This window comes from Mastigoproctus giganteus, chromosome 9 (assembly GCF_048544385.1).
Source record: "Mastigoproctus giganteus isolate SK-2022 chromosome 9, ASM4854438v1, whole genome shotgun sequence".
NCBI lineage: Eukaryota > Metazoa > Arthropoda > Arachnida > Uropygi > Thelyphonidae > Mastigoproctus > Mastigoproctus giganteus.
The window spans coordinates 207,862,534-207,875,199 of NC_143583.1; the positions used below are offsets into that span (position 1 = coordinate 207,862,534).

The 12,666-nt window shown below is 36.8% G+C and overlaps 1 protein-coding gene across 1 annotated transcript in view; it reads left to right on the forward strand.

The window, feature by feature from the left end:
* The window catches only part of LOC150081078 (uncharacterized), a 117,011-nt gene extending 104,675 nt beyond the window's left edge, over positions 1-12,336 (forward strand). The window contains exon 8 of the mRNA XM_090381104.1: positions 11,753-12,336. Within this exon, the coding sequence (XP_090237230.1) occupies positions 11,753-12,120 (368 nt within the window). The 3' untranslated portion in view covers positions 12,121-12,336. The remainder of the gene's footprint in view (positions 1-11,752) is intronic.
* The last annotated feature ends 330 nt before the right edge of the window (positions 12,337-12,666 follow it).

Consider the following 12,666-nt stretch of genomic DNA (forward strand, 5'->3'; position numbering starts at 1 on the left):
ACTGGCGGAGACAAGATGGAATGAAGTTGGAAAATTTGTAAGTGGAGTCTATAAAATTGTGCACTCTGGAAATAGTTTTTTTTTTTTTTTTTAAGGAGCATTAGCAACTAAGGCCATATTGCTCTGGGATATGCGGTGGTCATTCCCTGACCTTTCCGCATCTTCTGTATTTGGTGGTGACGGGCTCGAACCCTGGTCTAATCAAGAAGCATGTGATATGCACTACTGCTCCTTCCCACCTGGCTACGGAGGCGCCCTCTGGAAATAGTGTTGGCTAGGGGGGAGAAATAATTATGACAAGAAGATTCATGAGAGCACTGATAGATATGGGATCGTTGGGAGATAGTTGGAACAACCTCAAATAGTGCTGATGAATTAGTTGAGGAGACATATGAGGTGGAGGAATTAATATGGAAAACTAGATCGAGAGACAATGTGATAATTATGGCGGATTGGAATGCAGTGGTTGGAGAGAGAGAGAGAGAGAGAGAGAGAGAGAGAGAGAGAGAGAGAAGGGAAGAAAAGATTGTGCGGAACTTTGGTCTAGGTGTGAGAAACAGAAGAGGCCAGTGCTTAGTGGAGTTTTGTACAAAAGAGGGAATAATGATAGCAAATATGTGGTTTATGGCACTATTCCACAGATGTACATGGAAGAATCCTGGCAACTCACAATGGTACCAAATTGGTTATATCTTAGTTAAACAGAGATACCGTAATCAAGTGAAGAAAGCAATGTCCTATCTGGGAGCGGACAGGGATTCAGACCACTCACTTTTGATGATGAATGTGAAACTAAAATTGAAGCTCCTGAATAAAAGGAAATCATTCATGAGGTGGAACTTTGAGAAATTTAGGAAGGAGAGTACAAAAAATGTGTTTCGAGATCTGACCAATGTTATTGCTACTGAGGGGGCTACAAACGATCTAGAGCAAATGGTCTTTAATCAAGGAGATGACTTGTAAAGATCAGAAAGTTGAGAGAGTAGCAGAATTCAAACAAGAGCAATGCAAGTTGAAAAGGGAATGACAGTACTGAATTTTGAAGGACAAAAGGAAATATGGAGGAGATATATTGAAGTACTTTATGAAGATTGAAGCGCGGTCACATGGAAGAATGCAGCACTAGAAGATCAAGAAAACGTGGAGGAGAAAATATCTAAAGATGAATTCAACACAGCCTTAAAGTCCTTTAGCAATAGCAAAGCACCAGGAATTGACAATATACCAGCAGTGCTTTTAAAATACAGTGAAGAAAATCTGAAGGAAGCCTTGTTTGAATTGATAAAGAAGATATATAGGGATGAATATTGGCCAGAGGGATTCTGCACATCAGTCAATGCCAAGACTACAGAACTATAAGTCTTATACCCAAACATCCAAGAATGTCTTATTGCCCATGCTGGACTTCGAAATTTTGAGGAACTAAAACAAACGGCACAGGAGAGACAAAGGTGGAGACAGCTTATCAGACGAACTGAACAGTCACAAGACTGAATTACTGATGATGATGACCTTTTGACACTGGAACCTAATTTGTTACATCACTGAATTGAACTATTTTCTTTTATGTAAGCTGTTTTGGGCACTTATTGACTGTTGGTGGAGTCCCTGAACCACAAGTCAAAATCAATATCGGATTTATTAAGTGCATATATCTACTGTTGAGAAAGTACCACTTGAATTCAAGATGAAAGCTTCTGCATTTCAAGCAGAAGACTTTATGATTTCTGAGAGAGCCACTTGGGATCTTCCGACCCACAGTCTTCCAAATATTGAATAAGTCGAACTTGAGAGCAGAAATTAAACCCCATCGTGATTTTCTACCTGCATGCCATGAGTGTACAAGAGGTTGGTGCAAAGCTGTGGTTTGGATGTGGTATAAAGCAAGTTAGCCCAATTGTTGGCCCCAGCTGCCAAGCGTTCCATGGCTAGGCAATCTCAGTTTGATCATTTGATCAGCAAACATTAAAGCTAAAGAGCTTTGCCAATATACAGATTTTTTTTTTTTTTTTTTTTTCTGAATGCTGTTTTCTTCATTTTCTATTGGAGTAGCTCTTTTGCTCTGCAAGAAGTGGGCAAATGCCCAGAAAGAAAAAACTCCTTTCTGTTTCTTTTTCTTGTATCACTAACACAACTAACAGCCACTTGTTCACCTCATGGCACTGCTCCTGCCTCCCCGTGGCAGAACTGAAAACCCAGAAGGAAAAATTATCTTTCCAATACTAAAAGGAGCCGTCATGGAAAGCGAAATTTTTCCTCTGCTAAAGACTGCAAATCCACCTGTGTATCTGCAAAAACATGATTGTGACAAACCAACCCCAAAGAGGATGAAAACAGATGTACCCCAACTGGAATTTTCACATTTTTTTTTATATTGCATTCAGTCAATGCATATTGCATTGACTGAATACTGCATTCATTAATAAGTCACTAAGTGCAGTGTCACCTTTCTATACTCTGAAATGCTTAGAAAGTGTGGCCAGATCACTTAAAATGGTACAAAGGCCCAAATCTGGTGACTTATTTGTTGAAACCGACCCCAGGCATTGAGTCTCTCCTGAACTTTGTCATTTGGTGAGGTTACTACCGTATTATCTCCTCATGCTACCCTTAACACCGTCAAAGGTGTCATTTCTGAATGGGACCTTTTAAACATCTCTGAGAAGGAGATTATTCAAGAACTACAGAACCAGAAAGTTATTCAAGCAAAGCAAATAATGTGCGAGAAAGATTAATATGTTCCTACTCATTGCATCATTCTTATTGCACCGAACCCTCCTTCATCAGTAAAAGCTGGATACTTAAACTACTGCAACTGCCCCTTTATACCTAATCCCATACAGTGCTACAAGTGTCAGACATTTAGGCATTCCCAAATTGTTTGCTGAAGAGATTCAGTTTGCTCAAACTTTGGATCAAAAGATCATATTCATAGCGATTGCAATGCTGAATTATCGCAATGCCCCAACTATAAAGGCAATCATCCAGCCTTTTCTAAATTCTGTGAGCAATGGAAGCTGGTGTGAAAAATCCAGATATACAAAGTGAAGAGGCCCCCGGGTGCCAAGCGAATTGTGACCAGGTTACTTTCCTCTGCATTCCTTCACTGAGAGATCTTTGTAGAATGGTTATTTTATTTTATTATTATTATTATTATATATATATTTTTTTTTTGGCTGGTGCAGCATATGCCATAGGCTTCCTTGCACCATGTGGCCATTACTAATACTAATCTCTGCTTGGTCACACCAGGCACTGCTTCTACCTCCCCATGGTGGGGCCAGAAACCTTAGTAGAAAAGTTGATCTGCCAATGGTCAAAAGGTGCAAATAGGGAGCACAGTGTGTTTCCACCTTAAAGTCAACAAGCTCTTGGCCAGAGACTGAAACTCACTATATTTCACAAACCAAGATGCATTAAACAAATTCACCAACAACAGATTTTCCTGCATTTTTACAATTGCACTCACTTTCAGACCAACCTTTCAGCAAATTATCTCCTTTCCTCCTCCAGAAACACCTAGACAGTATTGCAGGATCTCCCAAGAGTTCCTACAACTTACAAATTTTGCTGGAATACCAGTGAAAATATCTCCTTATGCAACTCTAAATACATCTTTAAGGTGTGATATCTAGCTGGGATCTCTTGAACATGATGGAGGAAGAAATAACTCAAGAGCTTCAAGAACAAAATGTTATTGCGGCCAAAAGAATCATGATTAAAAGAGACAAACTTGCACTTAACAGTTATCCTTACGTTTAATTCCCCAAACCTACCATCATCAGCAAAAGCAGGTTATCTATTTTGCTGATAACCTTTGCTGTGTTCTTCCCTACATTCCAAATCCGTTGAGATGTTACAAATGCCAAAAGTATGACCACTCTCAAATGACATGCAGAGGAAACCCAACTGTGGATCTTCCAATCACACTCAGTCGGATTGTATGGCGACAGAAATGACTTGTCCTAACTGCAAAGGCAACCGTCCTGCGCACTGTAAGACTTATGACAGATGGAAAACTGAGAAAAAAATTGTTAAATATAAGGTTGAGAATAAGGTAAGTTATCAAGCAGCATGGAAACTAATTGCTCCCAGTATTCCCAAAAGTACTTATCCAAGTATTGCACAAAATCAAGTGTCCACCCAAACTGATGTTACAGTCCCCTCAAACATATCAATCTCAGACAGGGCTCGAACTGTCTTCTCAGCAACAATCCAGTGTCACTAAGCACTCAGACCAGGCAAATAACACTCCTCTTACAATAACAGTGACATCTCCTTCCCATCCAGTAATTGCTGCTGCACCACACAGTCAAAATTCCAATTAAAGAAAGAATATCCAAGATTACATCAATGGATACTGATTACCCATACAACCAGGATGATCCATAGAAATATATGGAAAAAGATATGGACATTGGTCAGCCTATATTTCCAAAAAAAAAAAAAAAGACTATGAATATTTCTTATGTCAAATAAAGCAAATTTCTGGAATCTTTCCAGATATTTGAATAGGTGCTGCTAAACACTTACACCACCACTACCACCTGCTTTGCACAGGCTAAAATGTATGAATGTGGATTTGAACAATTCAACCAACCCTATATAACTAGATCAGGCCTTAAGCAACTCATTTCTTCAGAGACCCCCATGTCTCATCTTATTGAAATGCATTTTAAAGATAATGAAGAAAACTAAAGGCAGTTGTGGAATCCTGATTTAATGCCAAATCAGATTTTTTTTTTTTTTTTAATGATTGAATTCTTTGCATATTGAACTTCAAGGTTCGTTGGGGGGGGGGGTAATCAGATTTTGTGAGTTTTACTTTTATGCTGTGTTCTCAGAACTCTTACCGCTCCTCATCCTACAACTAATTTCTACCAAGACCTGGGGTTCAAGTTGAGTTTAGTGAGGACATTTTTCTTGGTTGACTACACGCAGGACACATTTATCTTACCCATTCACTCCTGCTGAGGGCAGATGACCCTCTTATGCGCAAGTCTTGTGATATTAACGATAAAACATATTTTAATCGAATGTGATAAGTTTACCTGTGAACAAAATGTTTTACCACTTTTATCCATCTGACTTTGTCTTCATGCATTCAGATTTTTGCAGACAATGACCTCGTCAGATGTTTTTAAATTTTTCTGAATGATTAATCTTTAAATTTATTTTTGATTATATATATATTTTTTATTTGATTTTATATATATGTATATATATATAATAATATATAATATATATGATTATATATATATATATATATATATATATATAATATATATATATACAGTGGAATTTCTCTGTTACAAACTTCTATTAACGACTTTCTCTATATTACGAATTTTTTCGCAAAACATTGCACCTTGAGATGAAATTACATGTAAAATTAGCCCCATATAGCGAAGTGTTAGTCTCTATATAACGATTTTTTAAAAAAAATTAGTAAAAGCATTTTTGAAGATTTTCAAGCATTTACTGCTAAACAGCCACTCAAATATACGGCCTCCTTCCCTCCGAAATTCCACATTAGCAACTGGAATTAATCATCCTTTTAGTGAATACTTGTGGCCATTGATGCCCGTAGGAGGATCTTTGTTTCATTTTTGTTACAGTTATAAAACCAAATGGGTTTTCTTAAACTTTACAATAAATAGGGTAGATTTGTAAATTGATTGTTGGCTCAGGGAAAAACGAAATTCGCTGCGGTAAGCCTTTAACGTGCTGCGGCAGCAATACATAGAATGCTACCATAGTCAGTTTTTAGTAACACCTACTGAATGACATTAGCTTCTCACCTCAACCGTACCATGCAACCTTCCTGTCAATCATTATATGATATGTCCATTCGCATCTAACTGGACTCCCAGTAGATGGTTTTCATGATTTTTTTTTTTTTTTTTCTTTTTTATTATTTCGTTCTTTTAGAACAATTTGTCATCAGTCACATAGGCTATATGCTCTTGTATTTTTATTTATTTATTTATTTTTTGAAAAGTAACATACAGCATACATTAACCGTAAGTTTTCTTTCCTGTATATATGAATGAAAGTCGTATATTTCTTCAACGTAACTGATAGGAAAAGTCACGTGATACTGTTGAATTGGCAAGCGAACGTCATTGAGTAGGCGGTACTAACAATTCACTATATGGCCAGCGCAGCGAAGTTTGCGGTATATGCATCGGCAAGAGCTGCAGTCCAGTCATTTTTACAGTTGCGGAAACAATGTCGAAGAGAAAGTGTTTAAGTATTAATGATAAAGTAAAGATTCTTCATGATATTGACCAAGATTTTAAGAAAAAAGATATTGCGGAGAAATATGGCATACCTGCAAGTAGCTTATCTAAGATTTTAAAAAATCGAGAATCAATTTTAAATGCAATTGAAAGAGGAGCAGACAAGAAGCAAATTAAGTTGTGTATATACGAAGATGTTGATAAAGCTGTTCTAAAATGGGTGCAAATGATACATGAAAAGAATATACCAATATCGGGTCCAATAATTAAGCAACAAGCTCTGAAATTTGCACAGTCCCTGGGACATACAGAATTTAATGCGAGCACTGGGTGGCTAGATAAATTTAAGAAGCACCACAAAATTGTGGAAAAGGTTATTTGTGGAGAAAGTGTTAATGTAAGTGATGAAGGAGGTTGCAACAGTTGGAGGAACAATACCTTAAAGAAGATTTTAGAAGAATATGAACCTAAGGATGTTTTTAGTGCTGACGAAATGGGTTTATTCTTTAAATGTTTACCGAATAGAACACTTGCTTTTAAGGATGATAAATGTTTTGGTGGAAAACAAAGCAAAGAAAGAATCACTGTGCTAGTTGGGGCAAATATGACAGGAAATACTTTTAGTCATCGGAAAATCAAAAAACCCAAGATGTTTTAGAAGCACAAAATCTTTGGAAGTTGACTACACCTTTAATAATAAAAAAGCATGGATGACAAGTGATATCTTTGAAGACTGGATATTAAAACTAGACAAGCATATAACAAAAGAAAAAAAGAAAATCGTGTTGGTAACTGACAACTGTCTGGCACATCCTACCAGTATTTCTGCCAAACTTAAAAGTGTGAGGTTGTTGTTTTTACCACCAAACGTGACGTCAAAACTCCAGCCAATGGACCAAATGCATTATTAAAAATTTTAAATTTCATTATCGAAAGAGAATAATAATGAAGATTGTCTATGCATTATCAGAAAATAGAAACTTGGAGGTTACAATTAACCTTAGAGATTGCAGCTCTGAACTGGCAAAAGTTTGGACAAACGATGTCACTGAATACACTATTCAAAATTATTTTTCAAAAGTGGGATTTGCATTGAATACAGAAGTCAAACAACAACTGGACGGACAAGACGAACTGCCCCTTGCACAACTGAAAAACTTTTGGACATTATTATAATCGTCTGGAAACATAGAAAATGAAATAACACTGGATAGTTATGTTTATGTAGATCAAGATCGGACTACAACAGAACATCCAAATGAAGATGAAATACTGCTGAACAGTGTTAGATGCGACCATGATCACGAAGAAATTAACAATGATGCTGAAGAGACATCAGAACAACCCGTAGAAAAGCCAACTCGCGAAGAAATGATTAACGCTTTTAGAATGGTTTGTATGGGTTTACAGTTTTGTGAAAATGTTCCTGATAATGTTTTTAATGCTCCGAACAAATGTGAGGTTTTCTTTGAGAATCAGACATTTTTTAATTTATGATACTTACTGGCGAAAATTGTGTAAACATAATTTAAATAAGTGTTTTTGAAATAAAATACATTAAAAATAAATGAAGATTCATTTTCATTTTCTAATTAAATAACAATTTCTAATTAAAAAAAAAAGATTCTCTGTATAGCGAAATAATTTCTATATAACGAATTAATCCCTTGGAGATTAAAATGGCTACATATAATGGTTTTTTGTTTTGTTTTTTTTTGTAGTTATTGGCGCATCGGCTTCTGTGGCCATAATGCACCTCCCAGGGTTTTTGCAGTACTTTGATCCAAGCCCGAGGCGGGATTTGAACCCATGACCTTTGGGTTGCCAGGCAGGCGCTTTACCCACCTGGCTAGCCCGGTTGGCTACATATGATGTCCAGCAACGAGTAAAACTCGTTGGGTTTTTCTATTCCAGTGAAAGATCAATTATTGAAACTCAGAGAAAATACCGGCAACATTTTAAAGTCGTCCTAGCGATAACATGATTTGGAACGTAATTGCCCGTTTTAAAAGAACTGGATCAGTCGGTGATCTTCTGGGAAGAGGTCCTAAGCACACTGTGCACACTGACACAGCGGTGGAAGCTGTAGAGGATCCATCTGCCTCTACCCGTCGTTGCTCTGCTCAACTTGGCATTGCCAGAACATCGCTTCAGAAGATTCTGAAAGGGTAGTCAGTCTTTCAGTGGCCATATTTTAATCTCCAAGGGATGCTCTATAACTTGTAAAAAAAGAAAATAAAAAAGATTAAAAATGAACAAGTTACGACTTTTTCAAACCCTTCAGTCTTTCAGTGGCCACTCTATATATATTATTTAGCTATTGTTGCAGAGCAATTGAATAGGTACCTTGCATTGGTCTTGACTGATGAAAGACCCTTCATGCTGATAATAGGCTGAGCCATATGAAATTAGTGATTTTGTAATTGCAGATGATAGTTTATTAGAAGAACTTTTGAGCATAAAGGCAAATACAGCTTCTGGAGTTGATGGCATTACCCGGTAGTTTTGAGGGAGACTGCCAGGGAGTGTGTTGAACCATTGAGGTTAATTATGAGTGCATTTTTGGACTGGAGAAATGCCAACATATCACCAATATATAAATGCAGTTCTGAGAGTGAAGTTAGTAACTACAGATCGGTTAGTCTGACTTCAGTAGTCAGAAAAATCTTAGAGGCAATGATTAAGAGTGTAATTTAGGGACATTTAGATATGGCTCTGAAGGACACACAACATGGTTTTGTTAAAGGAAAATCGTGTTTAACTGACTTAGTAGGCTATTTTGACGCAGTTATTCATGAACTGAATGTAGGGAATAATTTCAGTGTAGGTTATTTGGAGCTTAGCAAAGCATCTGCCTTGGTCCCTCATGAGAGGTTACTGTATAAGCTTGAACAGGTTGGGGATTACTAGTAAGATTCTAAGGTGGATTGCTTGGTGGCTGCAGAGAGAAGGCAGGGGTTGTAATTAATGGATATTCTTCAGATTGGTGTAACGTTGGGAGTGGGGTCCCTCGAGGACATTCTTGGATCACTATTACATCGACAAATGGATGGAAGGCATGATGTTAAAAATTTGCAGTGATGTAAATGTAGTAGTCGTTGATTATCAGTGCTGAGCAGTGTCCTTCAGGAATGGTCATAAAAGTGGCAGCTAAGTTTTAATGCGGCAAAATGCAAGGTCTTTTATTTGAGGAAGAACAACCCCAAAATAATACACTTGGCGGAGTTGAATTAAAAACAGGAGAGGAAGAAAAGGATATATGCAGATATGAGGTTTTCTGAACAGTGTAAACAGGTAGCTAGGAAAGGCTGTGGTATATTGTTTATTTATTGAACATTGTCATGTAGAGATAGTGAGAGTCATAATCCCACTATTAGGCAATTGTATGACCACATTTGGAATACTCCACTGAAGTATGGAGACCTCATCTGAAGAAAAAAAAAAGACATTGCGCTTCTAGAAAGGGTCCAAAAATGAGCAACTCAAATGGTGAGATTGGCAAAAGTGTAACTGTACAAGGAAAGACTAAATATATGGGTTACAGAGCTTGGCAACTGGGCACCTCAGATGTGACCTGATTGAGGTTTACAAGGCACTGAACAGGATTGGTGAAATGAATGAAGGTGGAATTTTCACTGTTAAAAAGAATTCCAGAACTTAGTGCCATAAAATTTTACAGGTTAAAATTACAGGTGTTAAGGTTTAGATTCAATTGTAGGAAGTTTTCCTTTAGCCAACAAGTCATTGAGACTGGCAGTTCAAATAAATTTAGAGGTAAACTGGATAGTTACTTGTATGATAAGGGAAGCATATACCGTATTTCCCCATGTATAAGACGCGCCTTTTTTCGAAAAATTTGGGGTCTAAAAACAGGGTGCGTCTTATACAGTGGTTGTAGATTTTTTTTTACTTGCATTTCCCACTTTTTCGCTCTTGTTGTGTTGTCCTTGCGCTCATTGTTTCGCACTTGTTACTGGTATATTAGGTTACGTTCTGCCCAGAAACGGCTCAGAAAAGATTTTCGTACAGTGCTGAATTCAAGTTAAAAGTGATCCAGTTTGCAAAAGTGAATGGAAATCGTGCTGCTGAACATAAGTTTGGCACTCCTACAACTGGGAAAACAATCCGAGACTGGCTACAGGAAGAAGAAACCCTACTGAAAACGTCACGGCAAAAGAAGGCAAGTCAGCAAAATGGCCTGATTTAGAGAGGAAATTAAAGATGTGGATTGAGGAGCAAAGGGCAATTTGAATTCCTGTGGCCACAAAGATGGTTCAGCATGAGGCAAGAAGAATTGCTGATGAAAAAGAAGTTACTGATTTTAAAGGAGGACACAATTGGTGCTTCAGGTTCATGAAACGAAATGCACTAAGCATGCGTACACGTACCAGACTTGCCTAAAAGATGCCTGAAAGCTATGAGCAGAAGGTCCTTGAATTTCATCGTTTTGTCATTCAGTGTCAGAAGACACATCAGTTTGAGTTGGGACAGATTGCAAATACGGACAAAGTCCCCGTTCAATTTGATGTCCCAAGTTACAGAACTGTTGATAAGAAGGGGTGAAAACTGTAACTGTGAAGACAAGTGGACATGAAAAGAGCCATTATACAGTTGTTCTAGCTTGTTGTGCCGATGGAACCAAGCTGCCTCGTATGCTGATTTTCAAACACAAAACAATGCCAAAAGAAGACATTCCTCGAGGAATGATTGTCCACGTTCGTGACAAGGGTTGGATGGATAAGGATGGGATGAAGATCTGATTTGAGAAAGTTTGGAGCAAGAGACCAGGTGGGCTCTTACGCAAACCTACCCTATTGGTGCTTGATCAGTTCAGGGCACACATAACAAAAAATACAAAGAAGATTGCTGCAGAGCAAAAAAACAAGCCGTCATACCTGGAGGTTTGACATTCCAGCTCCAACCACTTGATGTCAGCATTAACAAACCCTTCAAAGCTGCCATGAGAGACTAATGGAACCAATGGATAAAGTCTTCTGGGGACAATTTGACACCAGCAGGAAGAGTGAAGAAACCAACTATAGAAGTTTATACCTGGGTGAAAAGATCCTGGGATAATATCAAGATTGAGATTGTTGTCAAGTCATCTAAGAAGTGTGGCATTTCAAATGCCATAGTGGAACTGAGGATGAGGCAATATATGAAGATAGTGATTTGTCATCAGACACAGATGAGGACAAGCTAATGGATGGGAGTTTTGACAGTGATGAGGAGTTGTATGAATTTTATGATGAATAAAACTTAAGTTCAATAACTTTATGTAATACATTTTTTTTTTTTTTTTTCAAATTTCGGGCCCCAAAATTAAGGTGCGTCTTATACATGGGGAAATACGGTAATTTGTATTTTTTTTTTACTACTTTTTTTGTCAGTGTAGCAGACGCCTATGGCTTCCTTGTACTATATATGGCAAATACTATCACTTTTTTTCACATAGTGTATTATGCTAATGTCATATTGCTCTTTATTTATTTTTTCTTTTCAAATTACAGTAATGCAAATTGGAGAAAAAGAATTGAAAGCAGAAAACTTCACTTTTCGGAAAGAAGCTATTTATCAACTTCCATTTGAGAAGGAACGCCAAGCTGGGATGATACAAAAAAAATTGGGAAAGAAGAATCCTAAGGAAAAGACTGTTTCAAAGCAGAGGCAGAAACGAGTTGTCAAAGAGGAAGACAGTTCTGATATGAAAGGATCCCAGTCTGAGGAACTTGGTAAATCAGATGGAAAAGAGTTTGAGGAGGCAGATAAAGAAGATATGTCAGTCAGTGAAAATGACTACAGTAAAAAAACACATAAAGAAGAAAGCATAAAAAGCTTACCTGGCCGAAAAGCTAAAAAGCAAAAACAAAAAAATTGATTTCTTGCAATGGAAAGGAATATACATTTCTGTTGTGCAATTACAGTTTAAAAAGTCTATGTTTTATAATATAAAAATCTGGATTTGTGATATGATTAATAGTCATGACCACATGATGTTTAAGAGTAAAGTTATATTGTAAATATATATGCTAATATATAACTTGTTTCTCAAAAGTCGGAATTATAATTTTAAAATAAAATTCTAATGAAATAGTACTCCAAGAATAATTTTTAAAAAAAAAATATTTTTCTGATATTTAATTTCAGTTTTAAATTAAATTTGTACTTTTTTACATTAACATAATTTTAGCATTTTGTTTCAGTTTCATAGCAAACAATTTATTGTGCATTTGTATGGTGCTTGATGTAGCATAGCATGAACTAAATCGTATAATTCAAATCATTTTCTGTTACTTAAAGGAAATGAGAATTTTTCCTCATTGAGGAAACAAGCAGTTGAAGCTATGTTGCTGAAAATATTGGTAGTTGTTTGTTTACATTTATATATGTTAAACATTTAGTTTCTTTTTGAGTTTGCATCTTA